The sequence below is a fragment of the Lepisosteus oculatus genome, chromosome 1 (assembly GCF_040954835.1).
Source record: "Lepisosteus oculatus isolate fLepOcu1 chromosome 1, fLepOcu1.hap2, whole genome shotgun sequence".
Taxonomy (NCBI): domain Eukaryota; kingdom Metazoa; phylum Chordata; class Actinopteri; order Semionotiformes; family Lepisosteidae; genus Lepisosteus; species Lepisosteus oculatus.
The window spans coordinates 39,425,831-39,449,724 of record NC_090696.1 but is presented as its reverse complement, the minus strand read 5'-3'; the positions used below and the strand labels follow the sequence as shown (position 1 = coordinate 39,449,724).

The 23,894-nt window shown below is 34.8% G+C and overlaps 1 protein-coding gene across 2 annotated transcripts in view; it reads left to right on the top strand.

Annotated features, from left to right (window-relative positions):
• slc7a11 (solute carrier family 7 member 11) overlaps positions 1-13,802 on the top strand; it is a 54,856-nt gene extending 41,054 nt beyond the window's left edge. Inside the window, exons 9-12 of one of the 2 annotated variants that reach the window (XM_015344749.2) lie at positions 1,162-1,258; positions 1,678-1,827; positions 3,668-3,845; positions 9,982-13,802. In XM_015344749.2, coding sequence (XP_015200235.1) covers positions 1,162-1,258; positions 1,678-1,827; positions 3,668-3,845; positions 9,982-10,049 — 493 coding nt within the window. In that variant the 3' untranslated portion in view covers positions 10,050-13,802. Of the gene's footprint in view, positions 1-1,161; positions 1,259-1,677; positions 1,828-3,667; positions 3,846-3,993; positions 5,700-9,981 lie in introns of those variants that run through there. The other variant, XM_015344750.2, reaches the window with a different exon arrangement.
• Positions 13,803-23,894: the final 10,092 nt, after the last annotated feature.

Sequence of the window (23,894 nt, the reverse complement as noted above, 5' to 3'; positions counted from 1 at the left end):
ATAGAGATCCTTTTCTGAACTGAACCATATTTGCCAAAAAAACTGCTGGGAATGAATTTCTGCCCTCAGTTACCTGACCAGTTGGTAGAAGACAACCCAGGAAGGAGCATCTTACAATAGTTGGTCTTTTATCTGAATTATGGGGTCAGAGAAGCCATGTACTGTTCTCTCGCCATTTTATCTCCATCTCCCTCTGTCAAGAGTTTCAGCATTAATTTAGACTGTACCCCTTCCTATTCCCAAAATATTTCCCCACTGGTATGAAATTTCCACTTCTTCAGCAACATTCACAACCAAACCCTGCTACTATTTCAACTGGGCTATTGTGCAGTAATTTGCTCTCTGTTAGCCTTCCTGCTAAATCTACTAATCCAGTATGTATCCGGTAATGATTCTCTTCTTTATTTTTCTCAAGATGTCCTATTACTGTAGTCCCTCAACTTGCTCCCTGGTGCATCTGATCTGATTCTAATCCCTATTCTAATCCCTATTCTAATCCCTACCTACTGCTGTCTCAGCCACTCTGCTCCTACCTATTTCAGACCCTTACCTCCCACTGTCCACTCCTCTCCTCAACTTCCAAATGTTTCGCATCCAAATTCACTTTTGCATTTGTTCTCCCATGCTCATTTCAACAGAATGACTCCTCAATGAAGACAGTTACAGTATCTCACAATCTTAAAAATAACATTTTGATATCCCTAACAACCTTTTGATGCCTGGTCAAGTTCCATCTCTCTAGGCATCAACTGCGGTCTAAAATGTACATGTACAGCAAATCTAGAAATGTATATGTAAATGTATCAAATCAAGTAAGTATTACAATAGTTGGAAAAGGCAGAGATACTTCAATAAAAAAGTAGTGTACTAAAAACAACAAAAATATGCTTAATGGGAGTTCATAGATGTAAAGCTTTTTCAAGGTGTATTAACTGACCCTTATTTATATATACTACACCGTATATTTTCAATTTAGACATTATATTTTATCAAATGTTATAACAACAAACCTACAGCTATGAAACACATCAGCTACTTCAGATGGCAGTTGCATTCACCCTGGTTTTGCAGGTTACATTAATTGTAATTGGAAAAACGATTGCCACAGCACTTCACAGTTTTCTTTGTTGTAACAACCTCTGCACAACTCTTTCCCATTAGGACATTTTATGTTGCTTCTCGTGAGGGTCAGCTTCCAGAAATTCTCTCCATGATCCATATCCGCAGGCACACTCCACTCCCTGCAGTAATTGTGCTGGTAAGTTCAAAGCAAGAGGCAAATAAAGGAAGAAAATATGTTTTTTTTCCTATGACAATTTTTGTTAGTTTTTACCCCCTGGTTATTAAACCAAGAAGGGAAATATATATTTAATTAGAAAAACTGAATGAATTAGGTCATTTAACCTAATGTTTAACCTCTGTGTTTGAATATGCTGTATCCTACATTTCTTTTTTACCTGTAAGTCTAAACTAGGTCATGCACACAAAGTGTTGGGATCATTGAACTGATTTGTTTAAAAATATTTTTAAAGAAGGCTAGATTTATATTATTTTACACAAAAGTAGATGAAATAGAAAACTGTGGCTGATTAGACTATATATTCTATAGAAATATTTTTCCATCTCTCCAGCGATAAGTACTAACCTGATTTGTTTTATTCTTTCCCATGCTTGTAGTACCCACTGGCCTTACTCACATTGTTCTTAGGGGACCTCTACAGCTTACTGAATTTTATGAGCTTCGTGCGATGGCTTTTTATTGGAATTTCAGTTCTTGGACTTATTTATCTTAGACATAAGCACCCTGAAATGCAACGTACTTTTAAGGTAATGTATCTGATCAAACGTATAATTCTGCATAAATAGCTATGACACTTGAAAAGATTCAAAGCATTTGTAAATTGGAAAAGGAAATATAATTTAATGGATTGCACTACTGTTTAAAAAGGTTGTCTAATGAAATGCAACTGAGCTATATAATTTCAGAGTGTCTTTAGACAGTTTTCCATTGTGCTTTATGATTTTACAAATCATATTTGGCATTACTTAGATTGTAATATGTTAATCTGATATGAACCTGTAAAAAAATGCATTTCCTATGAATTCATTATGCGTAATCCTCAGAAATAAAAATAATAGTAATGCTGGAAAACAAATTGGCTAGATTTAAATCCTGTTAAGAAAACCAATGTGAGAAAAGGGTATTGCATGTGTAAAATACACAACATAACCACAACACAGAGTACAGATAAGGGGTAAAAGCTAAAATCGCAGTTATGAAATTTGTGGAGCATGTCAGGAATCTGTTAGTGAACAACTAATGCTCTTCTTTAACATGATGTCAATGATTTGGATTCTGACATACAGTAGCAAGTAAACCAGTCAGCTTCATAGATGAACACATTAAGAGGATTGCCAAATATTTTTAAAAAATCAAGATAGTGCACAACCTTGACAGATGATATGTAATGAAGATAAGTGTGGTGTTGCATCCAGGTAGCAAAAGCTTGAAGAGGGTATTTGGAGGAAAAAAAACTGCTCTTGTAGTCAATATCAGTTTCTAGACACCAGAAGAGTGGTGGAGTCAGTAAAGAAAATGGAACGTTATGATATAATCTGTCCATTTTCTAACTGATGGTTCTAATTAAGGGTCACAGGACCCTTGCCTATTGCCTATTCAGGCAAGCAACAGATGTAAGGCAGGGTACACCCTGGACAGGATGCCAGTCCATCACAGCACAGACAGACACAAACACAGACAGGATCACACTCATACTAAGGCCAGGTTTGACAATGTGTTTAGAAGAGGCCTTGAACTATTAATATTTTAGAAGTCATTTCACTGAAATGTACAGTAAGAAGCAGAAAAAAATAACCAAAGGTTAGTGTACATTTAAAAGTAGAATAACTATTTTGACATTCTTCTGATTGCCATTTTGTTTATTTATTACTGTTTATATACTCTCAAACTCATTATAATTTAAAATAATTGCATTCATTTGTAATCCTATTATATTATTGATATCTGAAATACACAAGTGTATCTTTTGACTTCTAAATCAGTACGCCATGACAGGTCTCTGAGTCTGTGTTAGGGAACCTTTTGATGGATCCCACACAATTAAAAAAGGCTGTGATATGTATATTGAGGAGGCACATTCCTTATTGATATTGGACTGTATGAAGTGTAAAAAGAGATATATTAATCTAAACATTCTGAGAGAACTAAGTCACCTCTAAGTATACCTACTGTACGTGAACAGAGTCGTGCAAGACATCACAATAAGGTTAGAGTGTGAGTTTATTCCACGTAAGCCCGTTTTGGAGGGCAAAACAGTGATACAGAATATATCTTTCATGGTATGCTCTAACACAAGCTTTTCTGAGAGTTTTTTAAATGTTAGAATATGCTTATATACTGTTTGATTTTAAGAAGATATTCTAGGTTATAAAGAATCAGAAGAATCATTGTCTTTTTTGCAAATAAAAAGATAAGCTTCTTAAAACATTAAAAATGTTATGGAGCATTAGATATTCTACAAATTTGCCTTTATTAACTTAAGAACTCTATGAAAAATTTGTTTTCCTATAAAATTCAATTACCTTAAATCAAATACTTTTCTAGCATACTCCAACTAACCTTTTCTTATTGTTCAATATTTTTCAGGTTCCTTTGTTTATTCCTGCATTTTTTTCCATTACATGCTTCTTCATGGTCTTTCTGTCACTGTATTCTGACCCCATAAATACTGGGATTGGATTTGCTATCACACTGACTGGTATTCCTGCTTACTACCTCTTCATTGTGTTCAACAAAAGGCCAAAATGGTTTCAAAGGATTTCAGGTAAGATTACATCTACTTAGTTAGTACTACAAAATCACTACATTTTTTCAATGTAATTTTTTGAGTTGCTTTGTATTTTTTTAAAATAACATGGTCTACAATCTCCTGTTTCCCAATCAGTAATCATTTTCATGTTCTTCCCTTACAGATTCAATAACCAGGTTCTTACAGATCCTTCTAGAGGTGGTGCCACCTGAATAATCACTGAAATTATAAAATGACACACTGACAGTTAACCAGATTTGCCTTACTTAACATACACTAATATTTTGTTTAATACAGTAAAAATGTAACCATGCAGATATGTAAAAAAAGACTGGGGATGTATTTTTGTGAGGTATTGTTTAATATTTTCAAATTATATACTTTTAAATATATTTTACTGTACATATTTTAATGATACAAGTTTTTTTTTTAATATAACGGTATCCAGATGATAAGGTAGTTTTTGAGTAAACCATGTGACAAGGGATAGGTATATTACATACTATAAATGGTGCATCTATAGTCTTTTCAAGACAGTATACTTGGTAAAGAAATCTGTTTTATGATTTCTAGGTGCATGGTACTTTTGTTTTAAATGGCTCTTGGATTACAAAATTGTAATTTCACTCTGAAGAGATATTCCCATAAAGCATTTAATATGCTCTTAGTTTTACAATTAACTGTATACAGTAGTTACACTTCTATTTAATAGGGAATATTAAATTCTATACAGTGAATAGAAACTATCTTAACAATTAAAATAACTGAAGTCCATTGCCCCAAGTAATCTACTGTATAGCTTTTTATAAAACTATCACTAATTGTTAAAACATTAAAAATGAAACAGAATGGAAATATACTGTATTTTATTGACATAAATATGAGCTTTTCACTTATAAGTACATTCAATTAACAAGAAGATAGTTACAGCAATGTATAATTGCATGCCCTACTTAAATTACTAAAAAAAAGAAAAGCATAATTTAGTTTAATATTAGTGCAATACTTGTTGTTTCTGCTTTTTGCCCGTGCAACTAAAGATGATAATATACCTGTAACAAATTTGTTCTAGCCAATGAAAGAGGTAACCTGTATCCAGCCCAAAGTATTTGCTTAATTTAATGACCATATACAGTGACTTGCAGTAGTACAGTATATAGACGCATGCACAGAGTTGCTTTTATATTTTATTGCTTTAAAACTTAGTCATGACACTTTGAAGAAGCAGTTAATATTATTTATATACTGTATATAACCTATTCCACACATCAAACCTAGAAAAAAAATAGAAAATCAATATGAAAGACAAAGTAATGAATTCTTAAGTAATCAAACTCTTTGCTGTAGCAAATAAATCTATATGCATAAAATTAGTTAAGTGAACCCTGTCTGTGTGTAATGATAACAGTTCACATGATTTAATAATAAGTACAGCTATCAATGTACAGTACTGTAAGGTACCTCAGTCAGGTAGTAAATCTGAAGGAAAATTTCAACCACAAAATCCAAGGAACTTTCAGAACAACTCAGGAATAACGTTCTATAAATCCACAGATCAGGAAAAGGGTAAAAACACATTTTAAATACTCTTAATGTCTCTTTGAGCATAGCTAACCAATAAGGAATGGAATGAATGTCCATTGGTTAGTAAAATCTCAGTAACTCCACAAATGGGGCTTGTACAGAAATGCAGAAAAATATAGCAAATCCCACATGAGTTTTGCAGCAAAACACCTATGTAATACTGTAAAAATGTGGAAAAAAGGTTTTGAGGTCAGAAAAGATTACATTGGAAGTTAAGTGTGGTCTACATGCAAACCATTACATCATTGCATTGCAAAATCAACCTAATGCATTACTCAATTAATACCATACCTACTGTCAAGCATTGTGGTGGCAGTGCCAAATAATACAGTAGCTCTACTTTTCATCAGAAGGGACTTGAAAGCTTGTCAAGAGTAACAGGAACATAGAGCTAATAACTGACAAATCTTTGAGGAAAACTTTCAGACCTAAAACTGAGACAAAAATTCACCTCTCAGCAGGACAATGTCCCAAAGCTCAAGGTCAAAGCAACATTATTATTATTTTAAAATAAAAAAGTGAATGCCCTTGAGTGTCCCAGTCAAAGACTTGAATCCTGTTGACACAGTAAATATAGAATATGTGGAAATACTTGAAAACTGCTATACATAAGCAATTCCTAGAAAAACTTGAGAGATCTTGAGGAATTCTGTTAAGAACAATGGGAAATTATTACACAAAGCCAGTGCACAAAAGTTGGTAAGATAAATCAAACCCAAAAAGACATGCAGATATAATTGCTACCAAAGTGTTAGGAATTAGTAGTGAGCACCCTAAGTAGAAAACCAGGGCGATTCCCAGAGGTGTAGTTGATAGAACAATCCGAGGTCCAAAAGCCAAAGGCAGACAAGCCGGTGCAAAAGTACAAACCAGAAGCGAAGCCATAAATCGTGAGGAAGCCGAGAGTAGAAACCAGAACGAGAATCAAAGTACCAAAACCGAAAACCAGGAGACGTAGTCGAAAAACAAACCAGGATCAGGAAGCCAAAAACCAAGTAGTAAATAATCGCGAGAATCGAAGTAGCTCTAGCCAGGAAGAACCCTAATACTGAGCACAGGGGAGAGTGTGAAGCAGCATTAAATAGGCTGGGGGTACAGTAAATGCGCTTATTGGGAACAGTGCTGGAATGCGAGGTGGAATGCAGATTCCTCCGGAGAAAAATATGATACTACTGTATATGAATCGTCCAAATAATTTTGCACGGCACTATATACTTATAGAAAAACATTTTAGTGGATATGAATTAACAAAACAAATGTTTGTAATGTACTTTTGAGTGTGTTGTCGATTTGGACTGGTCATCCTGAAAGACCAATGCACCTGCATTGAGTGAGGGGCATTTAAACCCCACTGAAAACAAATATGTAAAGAAACCTTTTTTGAAGGCAGTGTTTGTTTTGAGTTTTAAACGTATTTGTAAAAAAGTGTTTTAAATCAAGGTTCACATTTTGATATTCTTAAAAAAACTGCATGTTTAAGGCTTGGTGTGGACATGAGCGTTAACAACTGAAAGCGTTAACAAGCGTTAACAACTGTCACGCAACTATGCACGTATGAGAAATATCATGAAACATTGAAAAAAAACTAAAACAATTGTTCAAGGTAATGCTGTAAATGGGATTGACAACAATAAAAGTCAAGGATATCACATATTCCATTAACACAATTTGCCTATAAAAATAATAGAATTGAATGCTCTCCTTTTACCTCTTACCATTAGTAGTGGGTCAGAGAAAAGTGCATAAATGTTAATTAGTACTGTATGTGATCACCAAGTGATGGGAGCACAAGCCATATAATTAACAAGGCAGTCATGAAATCAAGGAGCTCAAGGAGCAAATGGAACGGCTCAAGCAGGGTGCTTAAGACTTGACATATCACCCAAGTGTAATTGGGATGAGATGTGGTGCTTTCAAAATCCACTACATTTTTTGTTGCTTTTTTTTTTTAATCCATGGAAAGTGTTACCCAGAACTGGCCATTAAAACAGTCTAACCAAAAACACCTGGTCAAGGCCTGTCCCAAAAATTACTCCTTGGGTTAGATATGTTCTGCTGTCTCTTTTAAAAGACATCATCCACTATGATTCCCTCTTATGACATTTAGATTCTAACATTTTACCTGTTTCTTTCAAGGACTTGATGTTAACATTGCAATAGCTATCTGTTTACATATTTGTAGTAAATGAGTTTCAGGGAGGTCTGCACACAGCTCTGTACTGATCACCAGATGATTCAGTGCCATCACAATTATTACTTACAGTACTAAGCGCTTTGAGAAGCCACCTTCAAAGGTGCTATATAAAATAAAGTTTATTATTTTTACTTGTTGCTGGAATTGACCATGGACAAGCTTGTAGCCAGTATCTACTGTATGAACTCCAAAACTGCTTATACCAAGCAGTTGATGATTAGTCTCTCTCAAATCCATCGATTTTAAAATTCCCAGAATCATAAAAAAACTTTTTACCATATTAGAAGTCACGTTTTCACAAAATGTTTTACTTGAAATAAGAGTTTTGTCATTTGAAGTGGAAGTTCCTGAAATTTGTCATATTGTGTTATAGAATTCGTACTTTTTTTCATCCAAATGTATTTTTTACTGTATTTTAATGTATTGTTTTCAATAGCCATATATTCAGTTCATTAAAAAATAAGAAACTGACTGAAATAAATAGACTGAAAAGAAAAATAAGAACATTCTGATCCTGAATGTCTTCAGGATGAGAGCTGACAATTACTGAATAAGATTATGTTGCATGAAAGGTTTGTTCATACAGATTTGTGAACTGATGTATGGGTGCTCTGAGTTTTAATTTTATATATCTGCAAAAGTAGTACAATACAGTACATAGCAATTCTACAATAATAGTTGTAGAAAACATGAGGCCAAGTTACGTATTGAGCATTGGGGTACCACAGTCAGGATTATAGACTGATGGAATAGAGAATGAAACTAATAATACAAATTATAAAAAAGCATGAAAACCTATTGGGTTAGGTAACAACTTTCACCGACTTTCTAGTCATTAATGGCCAAATGATGAAACTTCAATGAGATTTTGGATCAAGTGGGATTCTGACTGACAGTCTTACAAATAAATATTAGGATGTCAAATCCCTAAAAAGTACATAAATACGACTTTTGCTTGTAACAAAACATAATTTCTTTAATGCTATGAAATAAGACATATAAGAATGTGTTCAAATCATATTCACCATTCTCTGTTGTCAAGTTGTTTATTATTTTTGTATTGATTAAAAAAACATTGTAGGTGTTTTCAAGCAGAAAGATAGATTCAAATAAATGCAGTTTTTGGTTGGAAATTAAATCCAGGTTTAAGTTTGAAAATTTCATCCAGAAAGGAAAATGTAAGGTATGTACCTGATTATCTGGTGCAAACATGAAGCACTCTGTTAAAACTGATATTTTAAAAAGAACAATCCTTGCACTCTGGCTTGCTGTCTTCATTGAGGTATATCTACATAGTGTTTAGCCAGAAATATGAAAAATATTTGATCAGTCAGCATCTAATATATGAGTCAGCATTTTATCTGGAATGGATTTCTCAGAATCTAAAAGTGCAACACCCATATAAAAACATTTTAAATTGCTCAATTATCTGACTTTGAATTGCAAATATACAGTACATGTCTTACTGGCATTAAACTGGCCTGTTAACATTTTGCATTATGCAAAATGTTGATAAACAATCTTATCTGTTTTGATGATTTAATTATTCTGGTAACATTAGTCATAGCATTTACTGTATACTGTAGCATGTGATATGGTTAAAAACTGATTACATAATCACCCAGTGTGTGGCCAAGACAGCTGTTACTTCTTTTTCAGTCAATCACCATATCTGCATATCAAGTAAACGAGCACTTGGGTTCATACGCATGATCATAATCTTTAGCTGCACAACTGTTTATCTGGGGATAGCCTTTGACAAAACTGGGGATAGCCTTTGACAAAACCACAAGTGTTAGGAAACAAATACAGCATAAAAACAAATACAATATATTATTTGTAGTTAGTTTGGACGTGTGCTAAAAATACTGTTATGATAATAGAAGGATAAATAGTTTGTATGTTTTGTGTTTAATGCTGATACCTAACTAGAGTCAAAATAAGAATCACCTAGTCTGGCTTGTTCATTTTTCAGGTAAAATCCCACTTTCCACCCAGAAACATGGAAATGTAGAGAAAGAGATTAAGCCAAATAAACATTTTTTGTGCAGTTTTTTTTGTAAAACAGTCTTGGAAAATGTAATTATACACTGCTCAGAAAGCAATCCAAAATTACCAGGGTAGAGGGCATTTTACACAATGTTTAAAGGAAGGTGTTAAGCAGATACAGAGTGTCTGTTTCCTGTTTGTTGAATAATTTGTGTTTTACTTCTCTTATCCACTGTAAGAATAAGCTCTTCATACCTCTGCATTCCTCATCTATACTACACACTGTCAGCAAGCCAGCTTGTCTTTTGACATTTTAAGTGGCCTGTCTCCAGTCTGCTATACCCCCTCTGGGATCATAACTCTCTCATTTTGTTATCGTTTCAGAAAAGTCTCAGACTCCTCCATCTGCAGGTGTTTCCAAGGCTCTTCTATCAGACACACAGATCTCTTGATGCTTGTCAGACTCTTCAAACTCAGACATTGGAATATTCATATACAATCCAGTTCACTGCAGGGCACCTAGCTCTCTCTCTCAATTCATACATCTTCACTCTTTCACATTCTCTCTTCATTTTCTTCATTTCCCTTATCGTGACTAGAGAAGCATCTCTATAACAAACACGTGTGTCCTTGACCTGTATTCTTATTTTCTCTAACAGACTTCCCTCCTGTCTGCAGCTTTTAAGACACAGAGACTTGAGATTTGAAACCCAATCTCCCACCTGTAGGGAGAAGGTGCTATCTTGCCAGGAGATACCCTACTCTTTGAGGTGCTAACACCTCCATACAACTCTCATTCAGCATCCTAACCTTGTTCACCATTGAGCCATATGCGTGAGCTACCATGCATGTCTGTCCAGAAACTGTATCCAGAAACCCTTTTAAGCTACAGTATATTTCCCAAAATGTTACCTCATCTTTCATTCTCTCTCCTTCTCTGTTGGAGCCTAGATATGCAGACTTTCTTCCCAACTTTTTTTATAAACTTCTTAATTAACCCTTTAGAAGCAGCAGATTCCACACAGAATCACCAATGATGACAGCTCTTTTCCCTTATGTGCAATCCCTCTACTACTGAGTACCAAAGACTCACTCGGACCAGCTGTGCTTCATTTTCCAGCTTTTCTAAATTAATAGGCAGCCATTATAGCTCAAGGCCATGCCATTGGGCCTGGGCTATAAGCCAAGATGGTGGCTTCCTAACAGAGCCAACTCTCCCTACAATACATTCACATTTTGTTTCAAACCTGATAGGTGAATAGAATTATGTTTTTGACAAATTCATGTTTCAACTCACTAAATGAAAAAAAGATGATTAATAAAATCACCCAGCTCATATCACCATAACTAAGAACCAGTAGTAGTTTAACATTTTTATAAGTCTGTGACAGAGACATTCCTACTACAATTCCCATCCAATCTGGAATGGGTAATGTCATATGTTATGAAATATTTATCATCTCAAAATTACTAACCAACATACTGTATCTGTATATGTTTGTATCCAGTATAGATTAAAAATAAAGAACATTTTATGTAAACAGTCATACAATATAACAGCTTTATTAAGCACAGGATACAAAAGCATACAGTTAAGATATGTGGTGCTGGTGAAAATATGTTAAAGAAAAGATGTACCTGCTTTGACAAATACATTATTATATTAAACAACAATATAGTAGGTGACTGTTACTCAGCCCATCCTGTTGGTTAATTTAATAAAGAATAAGAAAAGTCATTCACCAATGTATTCCAAAGACCAACCAATTTTGTTTCTTTAAAATGTTTTCTAAGTCCCAAATGCACTTCCTATTAATTGTGGCATTGGGAATTCTAATTTCTGTTTTCATCAACTTTTATACTGGATATTTGATGTACATTACATGGCCTACCCTGTGTGGTAGAGGTAATGTTGAAATATGGCAACATTAGGGTTAAGTTAAAAGCTCAAGAGCAACAGTTTCTAGCCATTGTTAAAGGAAAGAAAAACATGTCTGCTCATATGAATAGACAGATAAAAGGATGAAAGTGCAGTTTGTCATTCATGAAATACAATTGGCCCCATTAGTGATAGTTCGAAGGAAATCAAATCACCATAGGTCTGCATTTCCCAGGGTGATGGATGAGTTCACAAGAAGTTGTAAGATTACTTTTAATGTGTGCTCCAGGCATACAAAGCCAACAAAACAAACACTTTGTGCTTTGAAAAACAATTGTAAACTGAGGCCAGACAATCAGCTGCATATTCGCCGAAAATATGTATAGTCTCTAGAGTTTGGTACATAATGGAAGAGAAGGAAACTGCTATCCATTCTTAGCCAAGAACAAAATTAGTCTTTGACTGCAAGGGGAAACAATCTGCCTTCCAAGATTTCTTCTGCATTGTTAAAACTGTTTTTCAGTGCTCTCAGACAAAAATCGCAAGGAACCATCAAACACAGGAATTACAATTAAATAATTCATGTTCTCTGTCAGATTGTGGGGTAATGGGCACAATTCAGGGTTTTCTCTGGTTACAAATGGTATCTTTTTAGGAGTTATAGATTCTTCACTAGACTTGAAAAAGAACAAATGCATATCTACCCTATTATTCATTTGTTAAATACATACTGTATAACATCTTTATGGATAGCTTCAGTTCACATTAGCTGCGTGCTAAGCCAAGGCATAATGCCAGAAATTGAACCCATTGAACATATGTAAAAAACATATACTGAGCAATTGGAAAGTATTCCAGTTAACTGGCTTCTCACGATCCTATCATGCACATTCAGTGCCAAGACTGGAATGGCTTCTACAGATCCAGGATCTTGTCCAAAAAAATGTGCTAGTAAATTGTTTCCTTTTTAGTCCATTGCATTGCAAAGACCCTGTTATAAAAGGGTTGTCTGGCTCCAGTATATACAAGCAATGTTATTTTTTTTCAAAAATTACATTTCTCTGCAATTAGGTTGTTGAGAAAATGAGAAGATGTGAGTGATGAATAACTGTCATACAAAACTAACACACAGTGTTTTACACATCTGTTATTTGAAAAGTGTATAAAGATTTGTCCATGACTGTAATTACATTTTTGATTCTGTAGAACTTGTTAACTTAAGCAATGCTCCTGTGGTTTATAATGCCACAGGAAGTTTTTTTTTGTAATTTGGTGCTGATAATGCATTACTTTATGCTTGTGTTTGGCTTGGGGTTGTGTTCTTGCTTTTTTAGCACTGCTGTTATACAGTACATGGCCATTCATCAAAACAACAACTGTGACTGATGCAGGTGCGCTTTCTTAAAGAGAAGGCTAGTTGCTACTGATTGGGCAGCATTTTTCACTGTCCACTAATTGCTGATTATACTCTGAAAAGCAACATACCTCAGCTCTGTGCAGAAACTGTTCTAATTGCTACATTTGGATGGGTCATAATTTAAAACACACAGATGTGAGATTCATTGGCATGCTCCTGTTCTTCACAGACTGTTATCAAAACTGACCCCTACAGCTTTGTTTTTAATATAAGACCCATGGACTTTTCAATTACATTTCAGTGAAAAGAGGAGACCTTGGGTCATCTACTTGAACTTTCAGAAATGCTGCACTTTTCAATTGTTCCAGTGTAGTGCATCAGACAGTAACATTAGTTACGTAAAGTTTGTTGTACTGAACACTGCACTTAAAGACATCTGTGCCACATCTCCAGTGTATCCTAATGAAATAGTATGTTTTTAATTTCTACCTGCAGATTTTTTAATGACTTTTAATAAATATGTATAACATTGAAGATACATCTAGTAAGTGGTGATCTGTCTTATTCTTATGAACTTGTCCAAAATATATACGTTTAGTGAACATTAAATAAAAAGAGTATCTTAGAATTATTCAGCCTTTTGAGTCATTAGCCTGGAAAGGCTTTATTAGCCTGTTGAGTTACATTATTAAGCAAATGTATGTTTTTTAAGTATCAAAATTGTACTTTTATCATCTGCACAGTTTTGTCTCATTCGAGCCTGGAGGGTTTATCTTCCTTTTTATCGTAACAAGAATAAAGCTTCTAGGAACACTGGCCCTGGTATGAGTCAGTGCCTGTCTGTTTGTGTGTGTGCCCTGTGATTGACTGGTGTCCTGTACAGAGTGCACGCTGCCTAGTGTCTTACTTGCTGCTTGCTGAGATACTGTAGGCTTCGGCTCCCCCACAACCCTGTATTGAATAAAGCACTCCAATACATTTATAACTTGTGCACTATTATATACTATTTTGAGTTTAATTAAATGCTAATAAATACAATTATGTTATTTCTTATTATAATAAATCCAGGGTGTACCCTGTCTTGCACTCATTGCCTGCTGAGTAGGTATTTTGGATTCTATATTTAATAGAATATTAAAGATAAGATATGATTGAAACATAAAGTATCTGTATATGCCAATAATCTTATTTTGATAGCTATAGCTGTACTGTTGTTTATGACTTCAGGAGAGACTTCTGGAGTACACATTGCGTTACCTGAATAAAGGTCACAGAGTTTTATTAAAAGAAAAGTTCCTGTTGAGTAATGAATATTCATGAAGAGCCATACATTATGGTTAATGAAGATGCTCAAAGTGTCATTACTAAAAAAAATGCTGGATATGCCTAATGTACAAAATGCTGCAAGTCTATTCATTTATCAGGTTCAGTGGTGTTAATCAGTTTTAGGTCCCTTCATTTTGCAAATCGGGCCCATTGTTATCTCAGCTACTCTATGTGCTGCATACTAATGACAGTTTCTAATAGAATGTGCTTGAAGTGATTCACACCACATTGCCAAATTTTCTTTTGCATAAACCTCAGCATCAGTCATCTTAATTTTGGTAGTGATGTTTTCAATTTCTGCACTCTCTCAACAGAAAATTGGTATAAGCAATCAAACCAACATGTATTTAATTTGTACTGTACAATACCAAACTTTATCAATAGCCATAAGCTTAATAAAAAATAAAGAACTGAGTTCAGGTAGGTTACAGCATACTGTATGGTACAAAATGTTACATACTGTATGAGTATGGGCCAGTTTTACCCTCTTGCTACTCACATGCTCCTCACAGTTAAATTCAGAAGAAATCCATTTGTCATGCGAATTAAAAGCGTAAACATCACCTGGATATTCCAAATAATAATTTTTGTCCTTCTATCATTCACATTATGAGAACCATAAAGTTTCCACTTACTACATTACTTTGCAGTGTGTGTTATTTGTGAGGAACATTTCTTTTCACCATAGTCCAAATCCAAGTGCTCCTACCACTTCTTCACAAAGTAAGATCTTGCTTCACAAGGTAAGAGATGCTTCCAAATGAAATTATGGCTGGATGGTGAATAAGACATTTCTCACCATTATTTGGGCCTCATTGTCATCACTAATGTTTTTATCTTAGTGTGGCTTCCTTATTGGGGCAAACACAGAAAAGGTCAGTGATGAGATATCTGTATTGTAAGTCAGGGAAAGCCTCCAAAAGCTTCTCAATGCATTGTACTGTTGCCAAAAACCTTGTGTTGGAGAAGGGCAGAATAACTTAGATTGCCATACAGTACCTTTGTTGCTCTGTATCTAACCACATACTCTGTAAATGTAAGGATTTTTATGTTATAATTAAATCAAAGTCAAAATTCCATAAGACATTTATACTGTAAATATTTCAAATGCTTTTGTCCTCAACAAGCAACAGTAGCCAGATTCTAGATTAGTTTGACAGTACCCAATTTTTTTTTTTGTGTATGTAATCAAAATAATTGTAAGCACCTAACACACTTAACACACTGGCACACACTGTGAGCACATGAGAAAGAAGTAATGTTGGTTGGAGGTTGGACTAAGTCAGGACAATTTATCTCGCTGTCTGCAATTCTCTGGGTCAGCAATTTCTTACCTGGCAAGATATTATAACCAAACATGTCAGTCAGTGATAAAGACCACAATCCATGATGCCTTGCCACAATATGGGGATGGCCTAGTGTGATGTTGAAGATGGGAGAGTCAAGAAGCTATAAAACACCACAAAAAATTAGTGATTAATAGCAACATGCCTGCAAAGCGGTGATATTTTTTTTGGACCTACCTAATTTCTAATCTGTCTACTTTCTAACAAGACTATGTACAGTATGTCCTTAAGTACGTTGCTCATAAAACAATACCTTTCTTGCAATATAGGAATGTAACATTTTTTGCAGTTGGATACTCTACACATGAGTCCCATGAACATGTATGGTCTGGGATAACGTATGGTATCTACAGCTCATAGACCAAAAAATACTTGTCTATGCTTGTCCAGGTTTTTTGAAAGAAAGGGGATAGAGTTCAACAAGACACTACCTGAAAACTGGAACGATGCTTGTGTCTTGGATGTAACACGTATATTGCTTCCAACAGTGACCACACATTTTACTAGCCTATGTCTTTCACAGTAAACCCTGTTGATGACAAATGGTAATCTACATAACGACTTTACATGTGTCCTATCGTGGCATGTCTGTTTAATGTAATGTATATGCACCTGCTATAAAACTGCTTGCTTACTGAAGCATCAGAAACTGGGAAACTCACAAAAGCACATTATAAGATTTGTTTTTATAAATAACAAATGACAGGCTGTTATGTAGGTTTTTTGGCATTTAAAAAAGCAGTAAAAATGATTTAGTTGAACCGTCTGACCTTGCCATAAAAATCATCATCATACACTACACTGTACCCCTTTCAACTGTGTAATGCTGGATGCTTTTGAAAGCTCACAGTTGGTAAAGTGTTTGAGGTTGACGTGAAGAGGTTTCTGACACTCAGCTTCTTGTCTCATAAACTAAATGGGGACATCCCTTTCTTTTAACAGGAACCACAGGTTATTCAATTATCGACTCAAAGTTTACAGTACTGTATCTTATTAAGACCTGCTTAGTAGGTATATTAGCATAATTACCAGATAATAACTGTCAGATAAAGGAGTGAAAGAGAAAAACACTTCACCACCAGACAGGCTGTCTCCCAAACTAAAATGTCTTGTAATCTTGTTTTAACTTACCTTTGTTAGTAGAAAATTCAATTATATTCCTGTCAAAAAAAAGATATCTACAGTACAATACTGTGGAAATTAAACCCCTTAATAGACTTATCTCTATATTTTTGGTGGTCTGCTGGTGTACAACAGGTAACCAAAGAGGGCTAATGTTTGTACAAAGAATTGGACCAGAGCAGTGCATGATATGTTATGGAATTTAAGACCAGATTTAATACCAAGATACCTATGAACAACTAAAAAAAAAAAAATCAATCTAAATGTGTAGTATGACAAACCCTAAAGAGTAGTTTCTCTGATAAATTCACCTCTATATTCCAATCAAGATTCCATAGGTTCAGTTTGTACCCTGTCCAGTATATATTGATATTCTTTCAACATCAGCACACAGAAATCAAATTAATGTAATGTATGCTGTACCGCTGAAGAAAACCCTCCCCACAGATAAGACTTGAGTGAGCTACTGTATGTGCTCAGTCTCTGTCAATAAAAAAAACATCATTTTTAAATTTGAAAATAACTCGGCAACAACATATTTTTACTCTCCTTCACCGTATTCAGGATAATACTGGATTAAATATCTTGTTTTCATTTGTTCAGTTATGATTCTGCTGATTATACTGTAAAATTCCTGAGGGTCAAGAACCTTGCAGATTCTTCTGAATAATTAGTTCTTTATTCTAACACTAGAGGGAGCCATAATGCAAATCAACTATTGAAATGGAGATGAAGATTAATTTAAATACTCAGAGATGTGACATTTTATTTTATTTTTATTTTTAACGAAAAATGTTGTAAGCTTCTAATAATTTGAAAGAACACTAAAAGAAAGAAAAAAACTTCAGCAGTTCAGTTCTTATTAAACAATTTAAGAAGAGTTATTAGAAGGGAAAATATATAAATTATTATAGGGGGATAAAGCAATAAGCTAAAAAGGTTGTGGGTGTTAATTAAGTGCAAAAATGGATTGTGAAGCCTACTGGCTTTGCCCATGCCTTAAGGTTGTTCTAAATAAAAGTCTCTTCTCATTATCTTTCTTGCTTGTTTGCAGCCCATCTGCTTAATGTTTTTTTGACGTTTTATCTCAATTTAATGTGCTGAGATAATCATCCTATTGTAATCGATCTGTATTTAAAAGTCAGAAGAATATGTTAGCTATAATCATCTGACAGGCTTCAATTTAACAACTTTTTTGTTGCTTATTTTTATAATCAAAGATTTTACAAAATAACTGCAATTAACTCCAAAGGCACAACACCATATGCAATACTATGACCCTTTCCAATTAAGGCACCATGAATGAATGTTTCAGCAAGAAAGCATTAGACTTTGTGAATGGAATAACATAAAAATCAGATCAGTAAAGGCCACAGATACAGAAAGGATGAATAATAGTAACACCTGAAAACAAAACAGTGCCAGGTATAATGTTTGAAGTTAAGACCTGTCAAGTTTATAATAATAATAATAATTGCTTACACTTATATAGCGCTTTTCTGGACACTCCACTCAAAGCGCTTTACAGGTAATGGGGACTCCCCTCCACCACCACCAATGTGCAGCATCCACCTGGATGATGCGACGGCAGCCATAGTGCGCCAGAACGCTCACCACACATCAGCTATCAGTGGGGAGGAGAGCAGAGTAATTTAGCCAATTCATAGAGGGGGATTATTAGGAGGCCATGATTGGTAAGGGCCAATTGGAAATTTGGCCAGGACACCGGGGTTACACCCCTACTCTTTTCGAGAAGCGCCCTGGGATTTTTTAATGACCACAGAGAGTCAGGACCTCGGTTTTACGTCTCATCCGAAGGATGGCGCCTGTTTACAGTATAGTGTCCCCATCACTATACTGGGGCATTAGGACCCACATGGACCACAGGGTGAGCGCCCCCTGCTGGCCCCACTAACACCTCTTCCAGCAGCAACCTTAGTTTTTCACAGGAGGTCTCCCATCCAGGTACTGACCAGGCTCACACCTGCTTAGCTTCAGTGGGTTGCCAGTTGTGAGTTGCAGGGTGATATGGCTGCAAGTTTGAAAATGAATCACCTACAGTATCACCCATGAAATTCATATTACATTTAATCCAACAAGGCAATCTTGGAAAAGTCATGAATTTGATTCTTATTTAGAAAGCAAGATGTAAAAATTAAGCAGTTTTGCTTAAACCCAGTCATAATTCATATACACATTATAAATAATGTACATGCTTCTATGAAGAACCATAGAAATAATGTATGGCACCTACTGTAAATGCTGGAAAATTAAATATGTTCTATATCAAAATCATCCAGATATGAGTCTTCCTGTCTTTTCCTTAAGGAAACCAATGCTGATTTAAAGGATACCAGGTAAATTTAGAGAAATACTTCTCTTCTGTAGGTCACTATATATTTTCATGAAGGCAGATAGCAAAAATGTATGAGGTTTTAAAAATAAAAGCTAAATGTTCAAACCTTTTGTTAAAGCCACGTAATAAACCTTTATGCTGAGATAAAAATATCAAGACTTAAACTTAAAACTCAAACTAACTCTTTCAAAAGATACTTGTGCAACCTTCAGAAATCTGCAGCAGGCACAAAAACATAGTTATAGTTAAAATGCTCTAAGGTAAAGAACCGACTGACCTTCAACAGGAAATTGCTGCTGGTGACTTATGAGAAGTATGAGAGTGAGAAAAATTTCTGATGACTTGGACATCCTCAAGTCAACTATGGATAATGTAATTCAGCATTACAGGACAACAGGACAATCTGAACCAGTGCCAGAAGGCTCAAGTACCATCCTTTTCAAAAACTCTGAAGGTGCAATATTCCAAAAGAAACCTTTTTTTGGAATATTGTCAGAAATGTACTTACTAAACCTAGTTATTCATCATTACACATATCTTTTTTTCATACAAAACCTATTAATACTAAATTAAATATGCTATTTCCAGTACATGTCACATGTACTGCACAAATTCTAATGATATGATAGTAAAAGGAAGGCATGGGAGCATAGCAATTAACACTGCTGCCTTGGCCTCTGTATGGAGTTTATATTATATATAGTATGCATATGCATATTCTTCCCATGTCTGTGTATGTTTTCTCCAATTCTCCAATTTCTCCAATTCCAATTAGTATCTAAATCATTGAATTCCCCTGCATGTGCCCGTGAGTAAATGTTTGTACTATTGGATGGACTGGCATCCCATGCTGGTTGTAGCCCTGTCTTTCACCCTGAGCCTTGCCAGGTTAGGCTCCACTCAACATGACTATCTAAAGACTTAAAATGGATGAGTCTTACAAAAAAAAAATAATAATAATAAAAAAAATAATCCCTGCAAACTATCACTGTAGGTTTTTACACTTTAAAATTATCATGCATAAGGCTCTTGCATAACTATTATCACTATCCTTATAGAAACACAGGCGGTCAAATGTATTTAATAAATAATAGAACTGTTTCCTCCTGAGTTAATATATTCTTACATAACACCGTAAATGTTATTTTCTGCTATTTGAATTGATTCATAGGGAACTATTACCCTAGACAGGACCCTTTGTGATTTACGTTTCATTTGTCTGTTTACTCACTCACTTTAGTCACACTGTGTAAGAAATAAAATATTGACTGTATTCAATATACAGGTACAGTATATGTTGTCTGCTTCTTATAGAACAGATTATGTATCTGAAAGAATACCCATTGATTGCCAGTGTCAGCGATGTTGACAGTCCGAAAATACAACTACTGTATGATGGAAGTTAAAAGCACTGGTGTTATTTTTGACCATTTGCTTTTTGTTTTCTTAAATGTGCATTATGAATATTACTAAAGAATCTTTCTTCCACCTATGTAATATTGAATATTGTATATATGATATTAAGACTTTTGTTCTGGTCCAAGTTTGTTCTAAGAACCCAGGGACGAATGTCATCGCTTGTGAGAATGTTACCATGTCCTGGGATAACTGAGGACTGCAAGCTACCACCTTCCCAGATGTGACTAAAGCAGCATAATAACAGGAAATTATGCATTTGACACATCATGTCCAGAATTCAGCAGCACATGCACTAATCAAAAACAAAATGAAAAAAGCCATGTTCTAAAATTCTGAGAAAATTGAAAATTAAAATGTATATTTAAAATACTGCAATGGACTGTATGTATCTTACCTTGTGCCCATTGCTTGCTAGGATAGGCAAGCTCTATTTTGACTATGGATTAGGTAAAGGGATTATAAAGTATATGGACGGATATGGAAAATAATTTAAAACTAATTTTAATATTACATTTGCATTTAGAAATTTCATTTTCTTTAATCACATCCTTACCATCCGATAATGTTTAGCATTAGTCAAATTCTCTGTGAGCATTCGAACCAGAAAAAACAGTGAGGTTTGTGTTTTAAGATACAGAACTATTATTTAATTTGTACACTTACGGTAGATATTTGGCTCTGAGAAGAACAGAATAGAACTTAGAAAATGTGTTCTGTATAAATATACATGTTTTGGCATTTTTAGTCTTTTAGTTTTTAGTTTTAACTAGATTTAGATTTAATTTGTGCTGCTTTCTTATTTTTTACATAGAACAAACCATTTTGGCAATAGGTCATGTTAAACTATTAGGAAGACCAGCATTATGAGTACAATTAAGACTGTGCAGCTATGACCAGCTCCTTATAAATAATATTCTAATTATAGTACATTGCTTATTTGCTTATAAGTAACAAGTAATAGGTTTATTCCATGCTGAAAAGAGAAGAAAGAAAACACAAGTTTTTGGTCATGGAGCCTTCTTCAGGTGTGAGGCTCCACGGCTGAAACATTGTGTAAGTAAATATAAATATTCCATTCCACTTTGTGTTCTGAGGTTATTAGAGTCAACTTAAAAAATTCACAAGTGAACCTTTTTAAGGCTAATTGTCAGTTACCTTAAGATCGTTTTATGTTATAATGCTATAATTAAATACACCCAATAAAAGGAAAACACAGTATTTTTGGTATCTTTGTGTTATGTTTAAAAATTGTAAAAGTATAGGCTTCTTTCTCATATCCTGGCAAATAGGTCTCCTGGAAAATGAGTATGTTAGCTTCATGTGCTTCCGTACATACATTTTTTAAATACCCACCAAGAAGTGTTATCTCTCACAAACTAACAATGATGAGAACTAGACACAATGATTCATATAATTTAAGAATCGTATCATGTAAGAATGATGTAAGATCATTAACTCATCATTAACAAATTAAAAATGTTAGGCTTTTTGCAGGTGCAAAAAAGGAAATGCCAAATTTTCATTAAAGTTTGGACAGATCATTCACTTACAATCAGCTCTCCAGAGCTACAATTCCAAAGGAAAATCCAGAATTTAGGGTCACCAAAATCTCAAAGAAATGAAATATATTAATCAATTATCTTTTGCTGCTCTTCATACTGAACAAATGATACTAATTGTACTGTAGTATCTGCACTCATGATAATTATGAAAGATTAAGTATGACAAGACATACAGTAATTCAATGGAATTTACTGCGACTGAAATTAAACCAAATAAAGAGTAAATCTCTTAGTTCTGTCATGTTGGGCATTCTTTATGTCTAAACTTGATGCATTCATTGTGGAAGAGAGCTAAATGATTATGTATATATCAGAATGCATTTCTGGAAAATTTTACAGGAGTCCAGAAACAGAGCATTTTTTTTTACTGAAGAGTACAGGTAATGTCCTCAAAAACTAAAAAGAATAAAATGAATTACACTGATTGCTTAAGAATTTAGACCTATGAAAACAATATTTTGTGCAAGCACTTTGACAGCACTAACTACGTCTCTACCAGCTTAGCACACTTGCATGATGTCTTTTTTTGCCCTTTCTTCTTGGCAGATTTTCTCAACCTCTCTGAAGCTGCTTTGGGATTGGGCAGCTGTTTTCAAGTACGTCAGCAGATTTTCAATAGGGCTTAAGTCAGGACTTTAACAAGTCTACTCAAGATCATTTAATTGGTATTCTTCAGTGTACTGTAGCTTTCGTCTTGTTAAACTATTAGATAATTTTCCTGCTGAAAGGTCGATTTTTGTCCCAGGTTTAGATCTGATGCAGGTTCTCTTCTACGTTTTATCAGTACTTTGCTCCACCTAAGTTCCCATCAGTCTTTATGTCTTTCCAATCTTCCCAGTCCCCGATGATGAAAAGCAGATCTACTGTATAACATAAAGCTACCACCACCATGCTTAGAACGAGCAATGCTGTTAACTAAGTGATGCCCAGTGATGGGTTTGCTTTAGATATAAAGCTTTCCATTTAGATCACAAAAGGTTTAGTTTTGCCACATGTTTGTAGTATCATTGCATTAGGTACTCTGAATCCCTATGTGGAATTTGAGGTGTTTTTTTCCAGTACATAAGGATAAAATCAAAACAAATGCAAATGCAAATTGCTTTTTTGCAATAGAAAAGAACCATGTAAAATGACTGCACTAACCTTAAGTAGTGAGTGCAACAGTCTGAGGCAGCAGATCCAAGTGTGGGTTAGGAAACATGAACAGGCTGTAGAAAGCAGGCAGTCAAGTCGGTGAAACAATCAGTTTCAAAGACAATCAGTGAAGCTCAGTGTGAAGCCGTAATCAAACACAAAGCAGTGTTACAAGCTGAGAGGTAACAGGGCGAAGGGTGACCCATAGGAGTAGTTAACGAAGCAAGCCAGGTTCGTAAAAGTCAGTCCAAAGCAGGGTTGAAGTAGGCTGGGTTTGTAACTAGAAAAGGCAGACAAAGCAAAGTGGGTGATCCAGAGATGTGGTAGGAATGAAGCGTAGAATGAGACTGGTGAAAACAATTAAGAAAACACAAATGAAAGCACTGTAATGCTGAGTCAAGATATGAGACTTTTTGACTGAATGGACCAATACTGTCAAGGCTGGACTTAAATACCCGTTTGGTTAAAGGTAAGTGATTAGTTGCACACAAGAATAACTTAGAATTTACTTAAGAATAAAATAGATACTTCCGGCGCCGGAAAGATGGCGACGGTTTACAGAAAGCTCTCTCGTTGTGTGTCTGTTTTAATGTTTATTTATATGTTAATACTCTTGTTTTGTGTTGGACGCTCAATGTCTGTCATTACTTATGATAGACAAATGCTTTTAAACCTGAGGACAGACTGCTTAATGTCATCAAACAACTTTTTTCACGTACCGGACCCCACCTGCTGGATCGGACAAAGATGCGGCGAACAACAACAACAGGTGGGCAGACGCCGGGGGAGACGAGGC